The sequence below is a fragment of the Thamnophis sirtalis genome, unplaced genomic scaffold (assembly GCF_051295495.1).
Source record: "Thamnophis sirtalis isolate CommonGarterSnake01/CBP01778 unplaced genomic scaffold, rThaSir2_p1.2 scaffold_9, whole genome shotgun sequence".
NCBI lineage: Eukaryota > Metazoa > Chordata > Lepidosauria > Squamata > Natricidae > Thamnophis > Thamnophis sirtalis.
In genome coordinates this window covers 19,225,715-19,249,367 of record NW_028261389.1, presented here as the reverse complement: position 1 = coordinate 19,249,367, position 23,653 = coordinate 19,225,715, and the positions used below count along the sequence as shown (strand labels likewise).

General features: G+C 41.2%; 1 protein-coding gene across 2 annotated transcripts in view; it reads left to right on the top strand.

Moving 5' to 3' along the window:
* The first annotated feature begins 386 nt into the window (after positions 1-386).
* The window catches only part of SLC13A4 (solute carrier family 13 member 4), a 54,892-nt gene continuing 31,625 nt past the window's right edge, over positions 387-23,653 (top strand). For both annotated transcript variants that reach the window (XM_087722996.1, XM_087722997.1), the window contains exons 1-2: positions 387-1,098; positions 20,898-21,026. In XM_087722996.1, coding sequence (XP_087579122.1) covers positions 988-1,098; positions 20,898-21,026 — 240 coding nt within the window. In that variant the 5' untranslated portion in view covers positions 387-987. The remainder of the gene's footprint in view (positions 1,099-20,897; positions 21,027-23,653) is intronic.

Below are 23,653 nucleotides of genomic sequence, written 5' to 3'. Positions count from 1 at the left end.
TGCTCTGCTCTGCTCTGCTCTGCTCTGCTCTGCTATCCTATCCTATCCTATCCTATCCTATCCTATCCTATCCTGCTAAAACCCAGCATTGGATGTATCCACCTCATGTGAATAACTTCTACCATTCATGCCGCAAATATTTTCACTCTTCAGAAACAAAACTGCTGGGGTGGAAAGTGAAGGAAATCAATGAATTATTTTCTACTGACAACAGGGATTCATATTTTCACAGCAGTTCTCTGACCTTGACATTGCCACACTGTCCAGCATCTGGGGTTGGAGCTAGGGAAGCCGCAGGGGTGGTTGGGTGGGGATAGCCTGTTCTATGGAAGGATGTTGATTTCTTCCCCAGAAAGCTGCTTAGGTTTTGCCTAAAGGGGAAAAGACTCTTTCTCCTTGCGTCTTGGTGAGCTGTGGTAGGCTGGAACTCTGTTTTTTATCTGAAAGTCAAGGTAATCTTTGCAAGAATTGCTGTGAAATTCCTAACAGTGGGGGTGAAAAAGAAAGTAAGAGGAAGCTAATCCCTAAGCAGTTAAGAAAAACCACAAGAGAGCACAAAGGAAGAAAGAGGAAGAAGTAAATCTGAAAAACTGTGAGTTTTCTTCAAAGTTTTAATTAGCACGGTGAAAACTCAATTGGGATAACCCTGGCAGTGTGTGATTGGGGAACAAAGCAGTTGTATCTTTGTAGGTGCAATTTGCATTCCTTTAAAATAGTGATGGAAGGTGGAAAGATGTTCTGCATCATGGAAGTAGCATGGAGATTTTCCTGATCGCCAAAAAGCCAAAAAGCACTATGTTCTTCAGATACTTACAGTGTGATGGTTGTGAAGAACCATTAAGTTGGCCCTATCTAAAAATCACAGACCTCTTAATGCATTGAATGAGGTATCGTTGAAGGAAGGAAATTCTTCAGTGGAAAAGAAGAAACCATTGACTGGAAGAGTCCATTGGGGAATATTCATCAGGAAATCAACAAGTTAACAATATGCAGTGTGAAATGACACTAGCCAAGCAATTTCTCCAGGCCAGAAACCTACTACTGGTTGTTTTAATTCCACTTTTGCTGCTTCCATTGCCTCTCTTATACCCAACAAGTGTAAGTATTTTAATAAGTTCTTTGTTACAATTTTAATTGGGGACTGAGATGAATCATGGAAGAATGAGTAAACGAGCTATTGATCAATTAAGTTAAATGAATAACTAAATCTTAGCATACCTATATTTCAATATAGATATAGAAAAAGGGACACCTTTCCTGGCTTGGAGAGGAAAAAATAGTATCTATTCAAAGTCTTTTTTTTTTCCAGGTAATGAGGAACATTCAAAATGTCTCTTTCAGCTCCCAAAGTGAGAAATGAGCCATGTGAAATGATCTGATCGATGAAAATGTTCAGGAAGTAAAAGTAATTTAAATATAATTCCAAAAGTTATTCCAGGAATCAGGATTTGGGCACATATTCCCTTTTACTGTACTAATTACTTCAGTGGATGAAAAACCATGGAGAATATTCTCTTGAATCCCACAGACGTGTTCGCTGGGATGACAGGAGTTGAATGTAACATCTCATCTGTTTGAAGCTTATCAAGGAAAGATCCAACTTAAAAATAAGGACAAATTTCCTGACAATTGAGAGCAATTAATCAGTGGAATGGCTTGCCTCCAAAATTTTGTTTGAAATGGTATAGGGTCACCTACTTGAACAGAAGGTTGGACCAAAAGACCTCCAAGTTGCCTTCCAACTAGCTATTTTGCTATCTTCAAAGCACTAGATTTAGGGAACCTGGAATGGGAGTAGAAGGAAACAAGAAGAAGCAGAGGTCTTCTTGAATGGTTTTTGTCACACAGTGAAATGAAACTAGCACCACTGGGAAGGAATCATTGTGTCGTTGGACACTATGATTGAGATTTCTCCAACATTTGCCTTATTGCTTTCTAGCTTTTCAATCTGATTTGGCTATTAGATGTAGCAGCTGAATTGAAGATTGGTGTCCAAAGACAGTAAATACCAGACACAGAGACAAAAAGGTAAAGGGTAAAAAGTGACAGATCTGGCATCTTCAGGGATGCTACTGGCAATTATTTAAAAAATGAATTGGAGAGAAGAAAAATTGCCTCAAGTAGGAAGACTGTACAGCTAGGATTTAGAAAACATGGTTTGCATTATACTGTATAATGCAATAGCCACATCATGTTAGAGTCCCTGTCATTTAATTGTCTCAATGAAACCCTACAGATATAGAAGTGATCCTGGGCTTAGTCTTCATTAACCATCCAATTGGTTGTTACCACCATTTTAGAGACAGAAACTATAACTGCTGAGAAAAAAATTAAAAGAGAGGCATAGAGGCGCTATGCAAGCTGCAAGCCATGTCCTTCAATTTTAAGACATAGGAACTGGCAGAGGTTATTCAGTGATGAAGATATTGCATTCCAAGAAGACCAAATTGCTAAGCTCACTTCACAGCCTTGAATTCTATGTTAAGCTCTGGAATTACGTGTGTGTGTGTGTGTGTGTGTGTGTGTGTGTGTGTGTGTGTGTGTATTTGTGCTGATAAATAAATAAAGGGAGACTAGTATAGATCTATTTCAAGCTATTTAGCTCTCATCAGCTAGCCATACCCTTACTGGGATTCGAACCCATGGCTAGCTGACAAGAGCTAAATAGCTTGAAATAGATCTATACTTGTCTCCCTTTATTTATTTATCAGCACAAATACACAAATGTAACAAAGGCAACAGTAAAAATATTGGGTTTCTGTCTGGATGGTCTCTTGTGACGAGCCGATGGACAGAGAATGGAAGTAGTGATCTTCCTCCCATATTTGGGCATACGGGGGGTTGTAACTAAATGTGTGTGTGTGTGTGTGTGTGTGTGTGTGTGTGTGTGTGTGTGTGTGTACACATACTCTTTGAACTTTTTCCAATCTTCCTTCATCAACCTAGAAATAACTTCCTTTTTGAGAGTAATACGCACTTGTCCAAAGTCATCCAAGGAAATAGTATTGTTTACTTCAACTTGCTAGCTTTAATGAACTCAGAATATACTTTTTTCATAAATAAGTTTGATACCTCTTTAATTCTGTTTTACTTGCTATTTTCTTTTATTTAAAAATAATAACAATTAACAAACTAAAGAAAAGAAAAAGAAAAAAAGAAAAAGGGAGAAAAACGTAGACAAGGGACTGATAAGCTATAAAAATTAGATGAGTGTTTACGAAATATATTAGAAACTAGAAAAACATTCCCATTATTCTACTAGCAACATTAAATTAATGCAATATATAAAGATAATATATCAATATGCCACTTTAAACAGTACTGTACAACTGAAGCCAGAAATTCATAAAGTCAGTCAAAAGAACAATAGTCAGTCTATCAATAAAACTTAACAAGAATTTCTAACTCATCTGAGACAGTCTGTCTTAATTATGACTAATCAGACAATGCCTAGTGTTTTAAGAACTTATGTTAAAAGGAAGACAAACCTGAGATGCTAATTAACAGTATCCTCTTGTCTATCAAGGTTATAGTGAACAAGTAGGCAAATTAAACAAAGCAGAAGTCAGCTAAAACTAATTTAAACAAGGGAAGCAAAGAAAGGTAATGAGATTCTTTTTTTGCTAGAGATAAAATAAGATAATGAAGACAGAATTAAGACGCAATGGATGGAAACTCACACAAACATTAACAATCAGCAAATAGTAAATTAGTATAAAATGCTATTAAAATGTCTGTAACATTGCATATTTACCCGTAATTCTATTTGCTTAATCTTTCTTTTACAAAAGAAAAAGGAATCCTTTTCGACTGTAAATTATTTCAATGTGCATTTGTTTTGAAAGCTGTTGAAGCTTTGCTGATAAACATGGAACATTTTGTATTGCCGCAGATTTTTTTTCTCAAACAATACGTTACCAGCTTGTCTCCAACTTTAATTCAAGGGCTTGGTGTTTGGGTTTTCAGCCCTTAATCAGCCTGAAAAGTTGAAGTATTTTGCTAAGCAATGTCTGAACTGCAAGAAAATATCTGAGGCTGCAACAGTGGAATAGATTTGAGGAATTCATGAAACTTTAGGTTCCAAAACCCTCAGCTCATGGTCAATAGTGAGGAATCCTGGGGGTTGTTGCCTGTCATGGCTGCTCAAGAAATCAGAAATTAGATTTCAGATTTCAGATTTAGTTTATTTGTATGCCGCCCTTCTCTGGGAGGGACTCAGGGCGGCGAACAACTCAAAGGGGGAAAGAGGAACATAGAACATAATACATGTGATTAAAATAAACAAGAATCATACAGCCATACAGGTCAAGAGGGGAGGGGAACTCATCAACCCCAGGCCTGCCGGCACAGCCAGGTTTTGACGGCTTTCCGGAAGGCCTGGAGAGAGGTGAGGGTCCGAATCTCCACGGGGAGTTCGTTCCAAAGGGCCGGAGCTGCCACAGAGAAGGCCCTCCCCCGGGGGGTAGCCAGGTGGCATTGGCTGGTGGACGGAACCCGGAGGAGGCCGACCCTGTGTGATCTAACGGGTCTTTGGAAGGTAATTGGCAGCAGGCGGTCTCTCAAGTACCCAGGTCCAATACCATGAAGGGCTTTATAAGTTACGACTAGCACTTTGAAGCGTATCCGGAGACCGATCGGTAGCCAGTGCAGCTCGCAGAGGATAGGTGTAACGTGGGTGTACCGAGGTGATATACCGAGAAATATTTGGTTGTACAGTATTATCACACCTTTACTGTAGGGCAGAGAGAAATTCTTCAACTTATTCCTACTTGTTTTCATTCACTTGGAGCTTTAGAAATCTTTCAGAGGAGAAAAAAAAGACTTCAGATGTTCATGGGTGGAGACAGGGCTGCTATGGGTTCATCTGGGTTTCGGAGAACCCATAGCTAACATTATGGCTGGTTCAGAGAACCTCCATATCCCACCCCTGGCTGGCCCTGCCCACCCTGTCCCACCCCTGCCAGGAGTCTCCACATGGCCCATTTTGGATGTGAGGTAAGGGCAGGGCCCTTGCAGAGTTTTCGCTCTCCAAGAGGCTCGAGGAAAGGAGCCTAAGGAAGGTGAAAATGCCCCCCCACCATGGTGCAGGAGGCAGACTAGGCCACGCCCACCATGTCCACGCCCACCCATCAACCAGGCAGAGAACCCATTGCTGAAATTTTTGAAGCCCAGCCCTGGGTGGAGATCTAGAAGATATTTTGTTATGAGAAACCCAAGGCACGTTCTATTAGGATTAAGCTTTTCCAGAAGCATTTTAATTGCTAAAGGGAAGCTCTGCTTTTAACAAATTATTACAGGCATTTTTATTTTATTTTATTTGCTTTCTGCTGAAGAAAAAAATGAGAATTTGTCCATGAGACTTCTCTGTGTGCCAACTTTAGCAACAAATGTCAAAATGTTTTTAATACAGAGATATGGAAAAGAATTTCAGCTGAAAGGCCTCTGGCTCAGTCATTACATATTTCCTGATGACTAGCAAAAAACTGCAAGCATTGTTTCTAAAATATTGCCTTTAATGTGCTTTTTCACTGTTTCTAGTGCCATTTAATTTGTTGTATACTTGCTTCTATGTTTAAATACTGCCCTTATTGTTTTTTTCTTCATTGTTGGCTTTCTTTCTTGATTTTATTGCACCCTCGAAAAGCAGCATAGAAGTAACAAACCGAAGAATCCCAAAGTTTTATGAGATTCACAGCACAGATCAACTTTATTCTCTGCGTAGTTTTCACCATCATTCTGCTGCATCGGTTGAAAGATGGCCATTTATGCCACTTTGGTGGTTCTTACCTAAATGATATACAAAACTAGATTTTTATTACAATCATAGACCAGATCAAAAACAGAAAGAAAAGATGTAAAACTAGAGACAAAACCCACAATAAAACCCATAAAACGTTACTTATAAAATTGTTATTGTCAAACTATGATGCGTTTTACAAAAAGTAAAACAAAACATACTCATGTTAAGCAAATATTGAACAGATTAAAAGGGACTGTAAACAAATTGGATTCAGCTGCTTTGTTGTCGTTAGTTGCAAAGTCATATCCGATCCATCGTGACCCCATGGACAACGTTCCTCCAGGCCTTCCTTGTCTTCTACCACCCTCTAGGGTCCATTTAAGCTCATGCCTACTGCTTCTGTGACTCCATCCAGCCACCTCATATTCTGCCGTCCCCTTCTTCTTTTGCCCTCAATCGTTCCCAGCATTAGGCTCTTCTCCAATGAGTCCTTCCTTCTCATTAGGTGGCCAAAGCATTTGAGTTTCATCTTCAGGGCCTGGCCTTCTAAAGAGCAATCAGCGTTGATCTCCTCTAGGACTGACCGGTTTGAAAGACTCGCAGGAGTTTTCTCCAGCACCATAGTTCAAAGGCCTCAATTCATTTAGCGCTCAGCCTTTCTTATGGTCCATCTTTCACAATCATACATTGCAACTTGGAAAACCATAGCTTGGACTATACACACTTTTGTTGGTAGGGTAGTCGCTGCTTTTTAGTATGCTGCCTAGATTTGCCATAGAATTTCCTCAAAATGACAAGAAGGAAACTCGTTCCACTCTGTGTCATGGAATTCCTAATTATGAATGTCCTTTGCTTCCTTGTTTATGCAGACAAAATAGTAGAAGATGAGAACTTTAGAATGGGGTCCCCAATGTGACCATGGACTATTCATGGACTTGCCACATGAGAGGCAAGTTGATGTGCCCGTGCACACAACTCGACTTGCATGAGCAGCAGCCCAGCGCATGTGCACACATGCATGCAGCTCCACTTGTACAATATGAGCTGCATGTGCATGGCATGCCAGCTGCTCATGCAAGTCAAACTACTTGCACACATGCACACTGGCCCACCAGTCATGTGGCCCTGTTCCCCTCTCCCCCTTCCAGCCAGGCCACCAACCCAGAAAGGTTTGGGGACTGCTGCTTTAGAATTAAGAATTAGCTATGTATCTTAAATCAGAAATCCCATGCCATTGAATATATTTATGAAACTTTTGTGCAGATGTGTTCATCTAGTCTTTCCTCTCAATAAAATCCAAAACTAAGTTCACTCTTAAAAGTAAATTATTTGGAAAAAAATAAATATAATCTTCATTTCAAATAAATGCTTAGCGATGTAGAAATATTCAGTTTAAATATTAATTGTTTTTTCCCAATCTGAAGTGGAATGTAGTTTGAATTCCCAGAAGGGAGGGGCTGCATACCATAGGTCCCACAGATGCTATATAGTAATAGCACTTATATACCGCTTCACAGTGCTTTACAGCCCTCTCTAAGTGGTTTACAGAGTCACAATATTGCCCTCCAAAATCTGGGTCCTCGTTTTACTGACCTTGGAAGGATGGAAGGCCGAGTCAAACCTTGAGTTTGGTGAGGTTCGATCTGCTGAATTGCAGGCAGTTGGCAGTCAGCAGACGTAGCCTTCAATACTGCATTCTAACCACTGTGCCACTGTGGCAAGGAGGGAGTGAAGCTTGAATAATTTTGTCAGGAGAAAGAGAATTAAGCAGGATCCTTCCTAGCAATTCTCAGAATATATCTACGGCGATGCAAATAGCTGCTTTAGTTTGGCAAGATTCTGTCTGTAGGAGAGGAAAATTAAACTGGTGAGAAGTATTTCCACTTGTTTTTCTTGGTTCTTGTGGCCTGGCAAAATCTGACATGTGGGGAGTGGGGGAAGCCAGCTATCAATTCAGTGGTGTAAAAACAGATGTCACTGAATTGGTTTGATGATTGCATCGGATTTTGAAAATGGCCAAAACTCACTTTTCTGAATTGAATCAACAATCCAAGTCAGATAAATTATCTGAGGTTGAATCAGTTATTCAGTTTGGAAATCCAAATGGTACAGAAGATAACATGTCCAAATTGATTTCGTTTCCCAGTTGAATCAGTTTGACTTCCCATATCAGATTCGTGATTGCACAGATGAAATTGCATCTAAAATCACATAGGTCCCATAGATGCTACATCATTCCTTAAAATATTTGATTTAATTGGCTGAACAGAAAATCAGTTTAGGGCTCCATTTACTTTTTGGAAGAATTTAAATTGCCAGGTCAGCTTGACTAATCTCATTAACCTTGAATTCTGTGTCAAAAATGAAAGGGCAGCTAGTAATTAAACATTATATTGCAAAACAAAACTACTGTACTCCACTCTTTCTTTATCTGGGCAATTTTACATCTGATCAAGATAAATCGAAAGAGATTCTAGACAGGTTGGTTTTTAAATACTTCATAATTAAATGCCTTCATTATTCAAGTGCTCTGGTTAAATAGTTATTGACCATTAAATAACCCAACAGAAACCAATTACATTTTAACTGAGATTAATAAACTGGCAAAGGTGATTGATAGGTTACTCTGTTTACCATTTTGCCACATGAAATTAGTCAGCATGCCATCTGGAATTCCCAAGGTCACGGATAGAATGGATATGAATGAATAAGGAGAGAAGGGCTGTAGCCTCTTAGGAGCATCTGATCAAACACTGTGGTGCCTTCCAGATGTGTAGCATAGCAGGAGCCATGCTTGCATAGGAATTTGATGCATAGCCATTCAACATCTGGAAGGGTCCAAAATTGGGGAGGGGGATGATGGAAAATGTAGTCTAACTCATTTTGGGGGCCAAATATTGAGGAAGTCTTATACCAATGGGTTATATCCTGATTGTGTACTTTAAATTTGGATTTACTTTTTTATTTTATTCCATTCTTTTTCATTGCTTATAAACTACTTTTCTATCAAAATAGATCTTTCTTCGCACATGCTAAGCCATGATTTGCTGAACTATGAAGCCACTCTGTCTGGGTTTACATGTGCCAGTAAGCCCTAACAACTCACTACCACCCATAATGTGTTGTATGTGTTATACAACACATTAAACCAGCCAAGAAACCCACATTAAGGTGACTGACAATGGAAGCTGAACTGACAATGGAGGCTGAACTGGTCGCTGTCTCTATGATGAATGTACAGCAGGAAACCTGGTTCACATCCCAATGCATTTTATAGATGACTTTGACTGATATTGAACACGTCTAAGCTAAGAAAAATCATTTGATGGATTGTTTGATTTTGGGCCATAAAGTCAGTATCAACTATTAGCAACCATCAATATCTTTCCCCAATCTAGTCCTTCATTATAACCCTTCAGTCTTAGACTTATGGAGACAGAAAACTAGAACTTCTACTCTTTCCCAACTTCTACTATGTATCTTCTGTAGTAAAGAGTAGCAGAATTGATTCGATTTTTGTACAGTCTTTGTGTTCCTTTTTATAATTTCCTTCCACCTGGCAAGCCCGTGCCCTATTACTGCTTTTGATGTAATAAACAATACTTATTGATAGCTTTTATTTCTGTATTTGATTATATAGAGTAATACATAAAGGTTTAATGGTACAAGGTAGCTTATAAATAGGCATAAATAAGTTGGATGCATTCTTAGCACATCTTTTAATAAAATCTTCAACTCCCTTTGCCTTTAATTTCAGGTTCCTTTTCCTTGGCTCTCTTTTTCCTTTTTTTTTTTTTTTTTTTTTTTTTTTGGCTTTCCAAACAGCTACTTCTGCATCTTAGCCTCTTCAACTCCACAGGCCCCAGTGCTTTAGAAATCCTTCCAATCTCAAGATTTTCTTGTGATGTAACACAATGAGAATGGGTTGTTTGTAAAATAAACACAACCCACAGCAGCAGACTCAGATTTAGCCATGTGCTTTTCAGCAGCATGCCTTCTACATTTATTAACTCTTAATAACACCAAGTACTGGAAATGTTTGCAATAAGTTTTTTGATGTCAAATCCTCTGGGTTTTGAGGATAATCTTTATTAGCAAATAATATTTTAACCAACATCCTGAATAAATAAATTTGCAAAGTGCAAATAACAATAAAGCCTTCTCAAAGATTTATTGATGACCAAGATAAGAGAGAGGGAGGGAAGGAGAGAGAGAGAGAGAGAGAGAGAGAGAGAGATTGTGTGTGTATATGTACAAGATTTCAACGATTCTAAAAACATCAAGTTATCTTTATCCAAAGTGCTAGAATTAATACTTCATCACCTAAATAACAAGTACTATTTTACGATAAGCTTAATTATAGTTCTTTAACAGAAGGATGAAGGAATGGATGGAAAATCTTAAAAACAAGAATCCAGCTGAAATGCCAATACTAGCATGTTGGGAAATTCTGTTCTTCAGCATGTTCTGAAGGTCTCGTATATGTTTTATCTTGTCCTTTGAAGTACATTGACATATCAAATTTAAATAGAGGAAAGAGATATTCCAAAACTTTTTGATTTCTGCCTCTATGTAAACCAGGCAAACCTGATTAATACCATAATGCTTTTCATAGTTGGCTTTTGCTGATATCGAACAAGCCTAAGCTATCATGAGATGGATGAATGGATAGATGAATGGATGGAAGGATGGATTATATATAAGAGTCAGTGTCAACTCTTAGTAACCACATAAAGAAATCATCTTGAGAAGGTTCTGTTCCAATTTAGTTCTTCAGGTCTTCTAAAAGTGTACCCATCACTATTGTAACTTCCACCTTGCTGCTGGTTGTCTTCTTCTCTTTCTTTCCACCTTTCCCAGAATCCAATTCTTCTCCCAAGAGCTAGAGATTCACATATTGTGTCTGAAATAGAATAATTTGAGTCTCTTGAATGAGAATTCTGGGTTGATTCGTTCAAAAATTCTTTCCCCCACCCCCTGTTTTCTTGGCTACCCTTGGTATTCTCAAGACCTTTCTCCATCATAAAAGTTCCAAAAGTTCAACACAGCTTTTATCCTGCTTCTGTGAAGACTAACTTTCACTTCCACAGAGTGTCACAGGGAAAAAGAAACGTTGTCTGCATGATTCTGATCTTTGTAACTGCTGAGTATCTTTTCCAAGACCTGCATTGCTAAGTTTCAAACTACTTCTCTGCAGCACATTTTGTAAAGAAATCCCAAAGCTTTAGGCTAAATTAGGATTTAAAAAGAATATTTGTACATAGTCACCAGGAGCTGAGCTCAGCTTGAAGGAATTTTTTTAGTGACCAATAGTTTAGCCATTTAGCTAAATTATATGACACAGTGTGAAAGTTTAAGTACACTCTGAATTATTTTGTCCTTTCTGTTGCTTTCTTCTTTTCCTCTCCAACTCACATGTTAAAAAAAATAAGGAACTGTTGAACTTCAGAATTTGCTTATAAAAACACATCCCTTATGTTGGCATTTTAACAGTTATTATGTTTCCTGTTATTCCCTGTTTATATTATATTTATATTTTGACTTCTCTGTCAGAGCTCAAGGTCGTATATTTGATTTCCCCTTTTATTTATTTTCACCAAAAATAATGACTCTGAATAAGAACAGGCCAAGATATTATGACTAGTGAATTTCCTGATTGTGGAGTGGTACAATTCTAGTCCAACAGTCTATCTGCTACGAACAAAAGCACTCAAAAACTAAATATGCTTTAAATTGCTAAATTGTTACCAAGTGCCACTAGAGCCGAGGTGGCACAGTGGTTATAGTGCAGTACTGCAGGCCACTTCAGCTAACTGCTAACTGCAGTTCGGCGGTTCAAATCACACCAGCTCAGGGTTGACTCAGCCTTCCATCCTTCCGAGGTGGGTAAAATGAGGACCCGGATTGTTGGGGGCAATATGCTGATTCTGTAAACCGCTTAGAGAGGGCTGAAAGCCCTATGAAGCGGTATATAAGTCAAACTGCTATTGCTATTGCTAAAATGCCTAGGCAACTTAATGCCCCTGAGATTTTTTTAGTCTTCAAATCCAATTAATCACAAGTATCCTGGTCATTTGTAAGAAGTTCCATATGCAGAGCTTGCCAGATTGCTTAACTCTCTTCAGTAAAGGTGAATATTTGAAACTCAGGGTTGAGATCAGGGGTGAAATTCAGCAGGTTCTGGAGAACCAGTAGTGGAAATTTTGAGTAGTTCAGAGAACTGGCAAATGCCACCTCTGGCTGGCCCCAGAGTGAGGTGGGAATGGAGATTTTGCAGTATCCTTCCTCTGCCATGTCCATCAAGCCATGCCCACAGAACCGGTAGTAAAAACATTTGAATTTCACCACTGGTTGTATTGTGGCCCAGCAGGAGCTGTTGGAGCTGCCACCAGACTCTGACAGTGAGGGGCCCTATGAGTCGGCTCTGGAGAATGTGGAGGACCCTGGACAGGGTCCGACTCCGAGCAGGGCGCAGAGAGGCTTGTTGGCCACCAGGAGGCGCCTGAGCCTTGGACTGGTGGGGAGGAGACAAGGGAGTGTGATCCTGACGTCAGCAGTGAGTTGTTCCTGGATGCCCGGCACTGGAGTTAATAGGCGTAAGGAACAGTTGCACAGTTACAGGAGCTAATTGAACTCAGCTGCTGGTAACTAGGCTCCTCTCCAGACTATAAAAGGAATGCTTGTGCACACACCCTTTTTGCAGAAGTCAACGCATGAACTAATGTTGGAGAACAGTATTGTGAGCTTGGCAGGCTGGATTGCTGCCAGGGCTTATCTGTGCTGAATTGCTGCCTAGGCATGTCTGTGCTGGTTTGCTGCCAAGGACTTGTCTGTCTGTTAATAAATTCAGTAAAGTATCTTTGGCTTGGAGTGTGTTGGTGTGGGACGAGGGGGTCAGAACAGATTGAGATGAAGGGTCCTTGGTGCTCTCTGAACTTGGTTGTTTTCTTGCAGGTATTTCATTATCCAAACTAGGTAACATCACCAGAGCTAGCAGTGCCATTATCTAGTTTGAGTAATGAAAGAGTCTGCAAGAAAATAACCCTCTTCAGAAATACAAACTCTAGAATAGGTGGTAAACCTATACCAGAACTGAAATGCAAAAGATAGATACGGAGCAAGTGGATTTCTGGATTGGATAGTATAAAAACCATTGTAATAATTACAAAATAAATGCAATCAACTAGATATACTCTAACATTAGGTTCACACAATGAGTTACACTTTAGTTTGCTTAACCATAATTTAACCACATGGCCTGGTTCTTATCAATCAAGGAGCAAAGAACTAAGAAAAAAATTCCTAACAATTAGAATAATTAACCAGTGGAACAAATTGCCTCCAGAAGTTGTGAATTCTCCAACACTGGAAGTTTTTAAGAAGAGATTGGACAACCATTTGTCAAACCAATTTCATTGTATACACGATGTACAATGACAATAAAGGCTATGCTATACTATACTGAAATGGTATAGGGTTTCCTGCCTGAGCAGGGAATTGGACTAGAAGACCTCCAAGTCCCTTTCAACTCTGTTATTCTATTCTATTTCTAATTCTAATTCCAATTATATTCTATATAGTGTCTTAATGTGTGACAAATATTCAAATGGCAGGCAATAAGGGAATTTCTCAGTAAAACATGCCTCATTAGCAGAATTGCAAAAAGACATTCACAACATTTTGTAAAATGATGTATTTCTCATAAATTTGGGTAGGAAGGATTCAAAGCATTTTTCATTCTACTTTTTTTAAAACCTGAATCATGGAAGGAGTTGTTATAGATGAGTAAGTACTAAAAAAATGCTTTTGCGCATGCGCAGAAGCAAAAAAAAAAATGGTGGCATTTATGGCACTGAGGAGAGAACTGGTTTGGGGGCATAGCAGTTGCTACCTACTCAGCTGAACTGGTCCAAACCTGTAGGAACCCACCTCTGCTCCATGGGCTTTCATTCACACAAACTTTGAACTATTTGGTTTAAGATGTTGACTAAAGCCATTCTTTTCTTATGTGTAATTTGAACACAGATGCGGTTTGAAGGGAAAATAGCCACAAATTATATGAAAATAATTTGGTGCTTGTGGATTTCGAATATAATGATTATAATTACTATTATATAATTGTTATAATCAGTATGAATCTTATCACAATAAAGTGAGTCACTCCTTTCATTATGATATTCCGTGTAGTAACTCAGAAAGAAAAATCTGAGAGTCGCAGGGTTCTAATCAATACTTCTGTGCTCCACAATATACTAGGAATAAAACCAATTAAGTGTAGGAGATATTTTTTTTCCCCTTATTTAATTATGCATAGAATTGCAGATGTGCTTTCTTGGCAGTAATAGGGTGCACATATTGAATCTGGAATTACTTTAACCTGGGAAAACTATTCATTAAACTATTTGAGAAGAGAATGAGTTAGCATTTAAAAGTGTGAGCTATTCTTTCATTCCTTTTCCCGTTCCCGTTAGAATCTGGGTCGTAGTCTGATCAAAAGCAGGGTACAAATCAGTTATTTCCAGCTACCTTTTGATAACCAAGTGATTTATTTAGCTAGTTATATAAAGTAGGCCAATCAGGCTTGTTTAAGGCAAAATGCACCTTTTTTGAGGTTTCCTAATTGAATATTTTGACCCTGCTGGTATTCAGCCCTTCTGGATAGCACAAACTGTCTGCCTTTTATTTAACTGTCTACCCTGCAAAAATCTGAAGATTTCTATCTCCAGTTCAGCTCCGTTTTTGTTTCAAAGGTCTGTTGAGCCATTAGTCACCCCTGCATTTTGAACTTCTTTCCTTTTATAAAAACTTTTCCTTCTCCAATTCAGATGTCTTGAACTGCAGTTTCCATCATCCCCAGTTTACATGGTTGGCAATATGCTTATGGAAGGTATGGACCAGGGGTGGGTTCCTGCCAGTTCTAACCTCTTCTATAGAAGGGGTTCCACAAATCTACAGTGTCATTTAGAACCGGTTACAGCTCCCTCCCTCTGCCCATCCACACATCATCAAGATGAAGAGTGAGAGGAGGAATTCTGGGAGTTGAAGCCCACAAGTCTTAAAGCTGTCAAGTTTGAACACCCCTGGGTTTTTTTTTCCTAAAGGGTTAGGGGTGCAAGGGTCTTGTAACTTGACAGCTTTAAGACTTGCACTCTTCAATGCCAGAGTTCCTGAGCCAACATTTTGGTTGCTGAGCAAGAGTGTTGTTAAATGAGTTTCACCACATTTTGCAAGTTGGCCACGTCCACCCAGTCACATGACTGCCAAGCCACTCCCACTCAGTCACATGGCTGGCAAGCCACTTCCACCTGGTCACATGGCCAGCAAGCCACCCCACAAAGCAGGCCACACCTACAGAAGAGGTTCTAAAAAAAATTGAACCCATCAATGGTATGGTCATTGTAGTGCAACTGAGTATCATGCTATTAAGGAAAGTCTTTTTTTCCCCTCATGTTTCTTCTCTTGACATTCAGACTGTTAAATTTGCTATTAACTTTGCTGGCCATCATGATCATCTTCGTCAATTATGGTTGTTGTCATCCTGTTTTAAAGATCTGATGGTTCTACCTGAGTTCCAATTTGGACAAAAGATTACATGCAGGGATTCAGCTGGTTTGGACCTGGTAGTTCGGTGATCAGTTGGCCCTGCCGACCCGCTCCTGTGCTAGTCTGTCCTATATTTTTGCCATGCCTCAGCTGTTTTACTCACCAGGGCTGGCATATAAGGTAAGTTTTAGAACTTTTTTGAAACACACTGTGCACTTGTGCGCACAAAGTGCACACTCAGCAAACTGGTTGTTACACCAGTTGAATCCCAACACTGCTTAGAAGGGATCCTGAAAGAAATAAGAAAACTTTTAGTTAAGGCAAGAAACATTTGTTAAGATCATCAAAGAAGGATTCCACAATAAAAGGTGGAAGCAAATGTGGAGGCCCCTGCTAAAATGCCAAATATAAGCACTTCTCAAAAAAGCAAACAATTTCAGTAAGATCAGGTTGGTCTCTCCAGGGGACATTACCACCACTTGAAAATATTTAGGTAAAGATAAAGGTTCCCCTCGCACATATGTGCTAGTCGTTCCCAACTCTAGGGGGCGGTGCTCATCTCTGTTTCAAAGCTGAAGAGCCAGTGCTGTCCAAAGACATCTCTGTGGTCAGGTGACCGGCATGACTAAATGCCAAAGCTGGAATGCTTCCCACCAAAGATGGTTCCTATTTTTCTACTTGCATTTTTACATGCTTTTGAACTGCTAGGTTGGCAGAAGCGGGGACACGTAACAGGAGCTCACTCCGTTACTTACTAGGGATTCGAACTGCCGAACTGCTGACCTGTCTGATCGACAAGCTCAGCATCTTAGCCACGGAGCCACCGCGTCTCTGATTTGAAAATATAGCTTGAAGCTAAAGTGTTAGGTATTAAGCAGATGTTGATTTAAAGGTTCCTATGAGATTTCTGTATCCATAGAAGAGTTGATTATGATCTCCTGCATTTCTCAGGATTCTCTTCCTTCTGCTTTGCTGTATTTGCATGTTGCTGCGATAGAAAGTAACATTCATCTAAATAGTTTACAAACTGATTTCTCGCAGGAGCCAGGAAAGTTGAACACAAGCTTTTTTTTTTGCAGAAAGTCTCATATTTAATTCCCGTGAACATGTATTTGCTTTTTAAAAGTTATGTTTTAATTCTCTATATTAACTCTTTTTTAATTAGTTTGTTGCCTAAATCAAATGAAAAGGTTGTCCCTAAAGTGAGCTTCCATTCAATAGGTTGAAGAAATACGAACAGCTCTTTGTACTCAATGTCCAACTTTTTCAATAGCATTCACTTTCTCCTTTTCCCAGTCTATCTTCTGCTGCCTCCCACTTTATTTAATGCCAGGGCTGAGGTAGACACAACTGGGTAAGGAGCACCAATGGCTTGATTTCATTTAACTCAACTTTATACATTCAGTGACAATTTAAGCTCTTGATTTACTGAGTATATCCAGTAAATTTCCACTTATAACAATGGAACGGATCAGGGGTGAAATCCAGCGGGTTCTGACAGGTTCTGGAGAACCGGTAGTGGAAATTTTGAGTAGTTCGGAGAACCAGCAAATGCCACCTCTGGCTGGCCCCAGAGTGTGGTGGGAAGGGAGATTTTGCAGTATCCTTCCTCTGGAGTGGGGTGGAAATGAAGATTTTTCAATATCCTTCCCCTGGAGTGTGGTGGGAATGAGATTTTGCAGTATCCTTCCCCTGCCATGCCCACCAAGCCATGCCTACATAACCGGTAGTAAAAAAAAAAAAAAAAGAATTTCACCACTGGAACGGACTATGCTTTTCATGCAGAATTGAATGAACGTGTGTGGCACATCTGTATATGCATTTGAGAGTTGTAGTTTGGGACCACAACACCTTGTCTCTTTACATCCGATGCTTGAGAGACTGTTTCTTAATACTATTTTCCTCAAGCTTAAAGGCGATGGGATATGTAGTGATACCAAACCGCACTCCAAAGAGGTTTTCTGTGGATTGGATGTTTGGAAGAATTACCACATGGAATTTTGGGTATCGAAGTCCACAGCTCTTAAAGTTGCCAAGGTTGAGAAACAGTGATTCAAAGCAACCCAGAGCGACCTACTCTGTTGTTGCACCAAGCACCTTATGCCAGGATTTTCAGTCCAGGGAGAAGCAAAGGTTGGAGTAGATTAATAATGAAAAGTACAGCCTCTGTTTCTGACATAGACCCTCACTTAGAAGAAGTCACTTTGTGGTGGATGAGTAGCAATGTTGGATTCCATCAAGAAATAAAAACGTGGGGAGACAATGGGCATTTCAAGGCGTTTGACTGCCTCGTCCGTTTCTGAAACATGAAAATAAAATAGTCTTTTTTGCGATGATCTTATTGTTCACTGCTTTCTAAGAACTGTATTCAAACTGATAGAAAGATCTGCATCATTCCTTCCGTCAAATCCAGATTTAGCATACAGCTGCCACTTGTCTGAGTCTAGCTGGCCACACCCAACCCACCCCACTCCTCCCAGGAGTCTTATCAGGGCCCATTCATCATGCCAGGTAAGTGCAAGGCGCATGTGGAAGCGTGTGGGGGAGGGAACAGGCCTACTGGAGGTTCTGGAAGTCTAGAAATGGCCCTGTTTCCAGCCTCCGGAGGGCCTCAGGAGCCCAGGGGGAGCAGTTTTTGCCCTCCTGGAGGCTCGAGTAAAACCTCTGGAATCTGGAGAATCTGGGAAGGGTGAAAAACAGGCCTACTGGAAGTTCCAGAAGTCCAGAAACGGGCCTGTTTCCGGCCTCCGGAAAGCCTCCAAAGGAAGGCAGTTTTCGCCCTCCCAGAGGCTCGAGGAAATCCTCTCAAGCCTGGGGAGTGTGAACCACCATCCCCAGCCCCACCCACATTGTTCAGGAGGCTGACTAGGCCACACTCACCATGGCCACACCCACCCAGCAGTGGGGCAGCGAACCTGTTGCTGCAATTTGTGAAGTCCACCCCTGGTAAAGATAGGAAAGGCTCCCGACAAAAGGGATCTGGTCAAAAGTAGGTAACTATGGCTGGAACCTATGGTGAAAAACGTATGGTTATTTTATATGTCCTATACTGTAAAACATAAAAGCTAGTTGGAGTTTCAATTGCACCATCGTGATTTTGATTTCTCTTTACCATTCTCTTGCCTCAGTGTAAATAAAGATGATGAACCTCTGGAAAGCACTTTATTTTGTACTATGTATTTTAGTACATTAAGATTTATCCAAGGTGTAAGAGATAAGCTATTTTACAGCAGCATTCAGCCCAAATAGGAAAAGACTGCAGAACAGTGTGCGAAAAGATACAATATATATGCAACATACTTCAAACTGGCAGATAAAGTAAGATTTACAGAGTGGAACAGAGAAACGGGTCGTTTCATTAAAAACTGGGATTTATTCCTAGGCTCTAATGGGTAGTGTTGTCTGGAGCAAGTTTGATTTTGTGACTCTTGAGGAAATGGATAAGGTCTTCTAATCAGTGATCTCAGCCATTTCTTTATTAAGTGCAGGCCCTTCTTGCATGATCAAAGCCACCCAGAAAGTGTCCTACAGTGGATCCATACAGTATATTTACTTCTTGGTGTGAGGGATGGCGGTTTCAGTTTTAACTTACCCCTAGTTAGTACTAACCTACTCAACCTAACCATCCTGAATAATTTCTGTCCAGTCTCCAAACTCACCTTTCTAGAGAAGGTACTGGAGGGGATGGTTGGGCTTCCTTGGAAGAAACCAAATATCAATGTCATTTTGGGGTTCATTTTGGAGATAACATTGGTTTATTTATTAAATTTGTATGCCACCCACCACCCTACCAAGTTACTCTCGGCATCTTACAATACCATAAATAACAGATTAAAATAATTACAGGATTAAAGCATTAAAAAAATAATAGAATAAGAGAATAACAAGGTTGGAAGGGATCTTCAAGGTCTTCTAGTCCAACCGTCTCTGTTCAAGCAGGAGATCCTATACCATTTCAGGCGGTTCAGACTCTTCTCAAAAGCCTCCAGTTGTGGTTAATGGACCGCTCGTAACTTCTGGAGGCAAGCTGTTCCACTGGTTAATTGTTCTCACTGTTAGGAAAATAAAATGTTATCTGTTTTTTTTGTTTGTTTATAAATAGATGTTATGTTAAGAAAATCATCAGATGTTAAGTGTTAAAACATTAAAATGGTTGCATCAATTAATGACCTGTGGCAGAGCTGGGATTAAGTGGTGAGTTCATCCTGATATTCTTTGATCTCTCAGCCAGTTTCAATATTTTTGATCACAGCAGCTTTTGGAACCAGCTTCAGGGGTTGGGAATGGGAGGCACAATTTTGTGGTAATTATTACCCTCCTTTCCCTGAGGCCAGTTTTAATTGTGGTTGACAGGGAGAGATGTTCTCTCCAGAGTCCAATAGTATGGAGTGCCACAGGCTTAAAACTCTTGTTTAACATCTATAGTCGTGATGGCGAACCAATGGCACGCATGGGAAGCCTCCAAAGGGAAGCCTCCAGAGTGCATAAAACAGCTAAAAACCAAGGCCAAAAATCAGGTGGAGCCTCCGGAGGGAGAAAAATGGCCCAATGGGCAACCCAGAAATCCATTCCCGAACTTCCGGTTTGCGTGTTGGGCTGTTTTTTCACCCTCCCCAGGCTCCTAAAAAGCCTCTGGAGCAGTGGTGGGTTGCTCTTACTGTCACTACAGGTAGGCTGCTCGTGGTCTGTTCGTGCACATGCTGGATGTGCACTGTGAACGCATGCACACTCCACCACTCCTGCGACACCCAGCTGCTTGTCGGAGGTTGTGCAGGTGCTACACACTGTGCGTGCATGTGCAATTGGCCCAGTTGCTTCAAAAACAGGTATGGAATGTGGGCAGATGGATAGGCCAAATGAGCCACCGTGCCGGTACGGTGGCCCCTGCTCCCAACTACTACCAGTACAGCCATACCAGGCTGTACCGGCTGGAACCCACCACTGCTCTGGAGCCTGGGGAGTGCAAAAAAACAGACCTACTGGGCCCACTGGAAGTCAGAAAATGGGCCATTTCTGGCCTCCAAAGCACCTCCTGGGGGGGGGGGAAGAGGAGGCCGTTTTCATCCTCCCCAGGCTCCAAGAAAGCTATGCATGCATGCATGGGGCAGTGGGGGGATCACACACATGTGCAGGGGGCACAACATGGAGGTTATTAAATTATGGGGGCATGCAAGCGGGCACACAAATTTGCTGTGTCTGTTGTGCTTTAAGTTATTGTTTAAGTTGTTCGTATTGTCTGATTGTTTCTTTCTTACTTTTTGTAATTTCCCCTCCCTTGGCTTTTGTTCAGCCGCCCTGAGTCCCTTCGGGGAATAGGGCAGCCTACAAATTGAATAAACTCCAAACTCCAAACAAGTGTGTGCAATAGCGCACGAACGCATGCTTTTGGCAACGGAGGTGAAAAAGGTTCGTCATCACTAATCTATAGGAAACCCCTGAATGATGTCATCTCTCCATTTGGGGTCAAATCTCATCAGTGTACATTGTGTCTCTTGAACATGACCCGTCTGCACAAATGAAGAAGCAATCCATAATATTTAGACATCTCCGTTGTATCACTTCATCAGCTCAGAAGGTTCACATGACCCTAATTATTCCTGTATTTCTTTGCTAGGAAGCCTCGTGTGCCTATGTGTTGATCGTCACGGCGATATATTGGGTATCCGAAGCAGTGCCCCTTGGAGCGGCAGCCCTTGTTCCTGCTTTCCTCTATCCACTCTTTGGTGTGATGAAGTCCAGTGAGGTCAGAACTGTGTCCTTTTCCTTCCTTCATTCCAGTGATAGCATCCAGTATCCAAGAACTACACTTGTCTCTTGAGCCACATCATTTTCTTACCAGTTGAAACTTGCCATACTTTCCTTTGGGGTGTTTTTTTTTCCCAACTTCCTAGTTTGGTGTTCGATCCCAGTGATGTCTCCCATTTAACTATGAATCAGGCCTGACCCTGCTTAGCTTTTTGGAATCAGACACAGTTGCCTAAATTAATCCACCCCAATAGATACACATCATTTCATGAATTTATAGTTCATGATTGGTAGCCAGCTTTGAACTTTTAAAAATAAATAACCAACTTACGACCTGCTGAGATATCCTCATTTCAATCTTTATTTTTTTAAACACAAGCAATGTTTCTTAGGGTTGGTTTCAGTAGTGGGTTACAACCGGTACACCCCGATACAGGCGTACCGGTGCCTGTGGGGAACACCAGGTACTGTTCTGGTACGGTGCTCTGGAGGGCCTACCCACCCACCCGCACTCCTTACTGGTATTTGAAGTTTTCTGTGCTTCCACGCATGGAGCGTACGGCGCCTGCGCGACACTCTGCCGAGCAGCTGGAGCATCGCGGAGGCGTCGTGGAGCGTTGTGGGTGGTAGGTATGCATGCTCATATTGCACGAGTTCATGTGGTGGATGCCCGGCCCTGTTGCAACGTACCAGTTGCAACGGAATCCGGAACCCACCACTGGTTGGTTTGCTATAAAATGCAATAAAGAATGCTTGAAGCAGCAATGTATGGAGCAGGGGATAACAAACTCAAGACCTGGGGGATGAATCCAGCCTGCGGGGTACTCAGAGCTGGCCCGTAGGACCACCTTGGAAACAGCAAACGACCGGCCTGCAGTGCTTATGCCAGGGAAAATGGAGCTCGCAAGGGACACATGCAGCCCCCCCACTTGATCTCCGTTTTCGCTGGCAGAGGGTTGCAGGAGGCTGTCACAGCCGAAAATGGAGTTCAGGACTCTGTTTTCACTGGCAGAACGCTTGGGCCACCACAGGTAACCCTGACACGAGTAATGCCAAGCTGGCTATGCCCACTCTGGCCACGCTGAGCCCGGGCCCCCAAGGTCAAACACAACCCCAATGTGACCCACAATGTAATTGAGTTTAACATCCCTGGTATAGAGGCAAGCTCTTTTTCCTTTTTATTCTGTTAGGTTTTGGAACCTGCAGCTATCTAATTTAAAAAAGAACTCACTGAGACCTGGGCACCATTTGTGAAAACTGAGCTACCTTTAAAGTGGGATTATTTCAGCCATCATAATCAGTGATGTGCGGTGAGCTTTATGGCTGGTGAGGCAGCTTTTTAGACTTGTGGACTTCAACTCCCAGAATTCTACAGCCAGGCATGCTCAGTTCCGATTTAAAGCGACAGCATTTTTCCCCCTTGCAAAATAAGTTTTCCCATTCTTTTTCTTCTCCTTCCCCCTCCTTCCTCCCTCTCTCCCTCCCTCCCCTCTCTCTCAAACAGACACATGCACACAGAGAAGTTGGATCCCTCTCTCACTCAATCACTCTCAAACAAACACAAACACAGAAGTTGGATTGGATATATTTTCCAAAGGCTTGAAAGTAGCTCCTCTGACATACCCCGCCTTCCCCTGCTGCCTTCCGATCCGGAGCCTTTGATTGCAGGTGAATCACATTGCCTTTTCAGTGAAGCTGGGCTTATATACTTTTATCCAGCTGTGTGTGTGTGTGTGTGTGTGTGTGTGTGTGTGTGTGTGTGTGTGTGTTTGAAAAGGCAAAGTGGCTCTGCATCCATCAAACTTTTTTAATTCCTCCCCCCTCCCCCCACACACACCTTTTCCAGCTGTTTCAGAGAGGATTTCAACTCTGCCCTCATGAAAGGCCAGAGCTCTGAGTCAGACTGAGCTAGTTGCTCCCAGAGAACTCTAAAAAGCCTCTAAAAATGCTCTCTACAGGAGGCGAGAGAACACGTGCCTCCTTTGCAAACGTAATTTTTCGCTTTTTAACCCTTGCTTAACACTTAAAAGGCGAAAAATAGCTTATGCACAAGAGGCCCCTAGTTCTCTGGCCTCCTCCTATAGTTAACACTAAGCACTGATCCAAGTCACTGTGACTTGGAATCTGGCAGCAACTACCTTGGCTTTAATTATTTTTTAAAAATTCTTTAAAATTCTTTCCTTTTCCTCATGACTGGTGAGGCCACGCCTCCCCTGCCTCTAGTGACTGCACGTCCCTGATCATAATAGTGGATAACATCATGCAGGTTTCATTTTTTAAACACAAATCATATCTGCCTATATGGTAAATAAATGTTCATTGCACAATTAATAACTAGCTCATTTTTAACACCCCTAAGCATGACTATGGAAGAATCTTAAAGCAGTGACATGACCCATGTGAGCCTGTGTGGCAAATACGTCCTTCTATGTCCATATAAAGGGATGCAGTGGCTCAGTGGCTAAGATGCTGAGCTTGTCGATCAGAAAGGTCGGCAGTTCGGTGGTTCGAATCCCTAGCGCCGTGTAATGGAGTGAGCTCCCATTACTTGTCCCAGCTTCTGCCAACCTAGCCGTTCAAAAGCATGTAAAAAATGCAAGTAGAAAAAATAGCAACCTTGGTGGG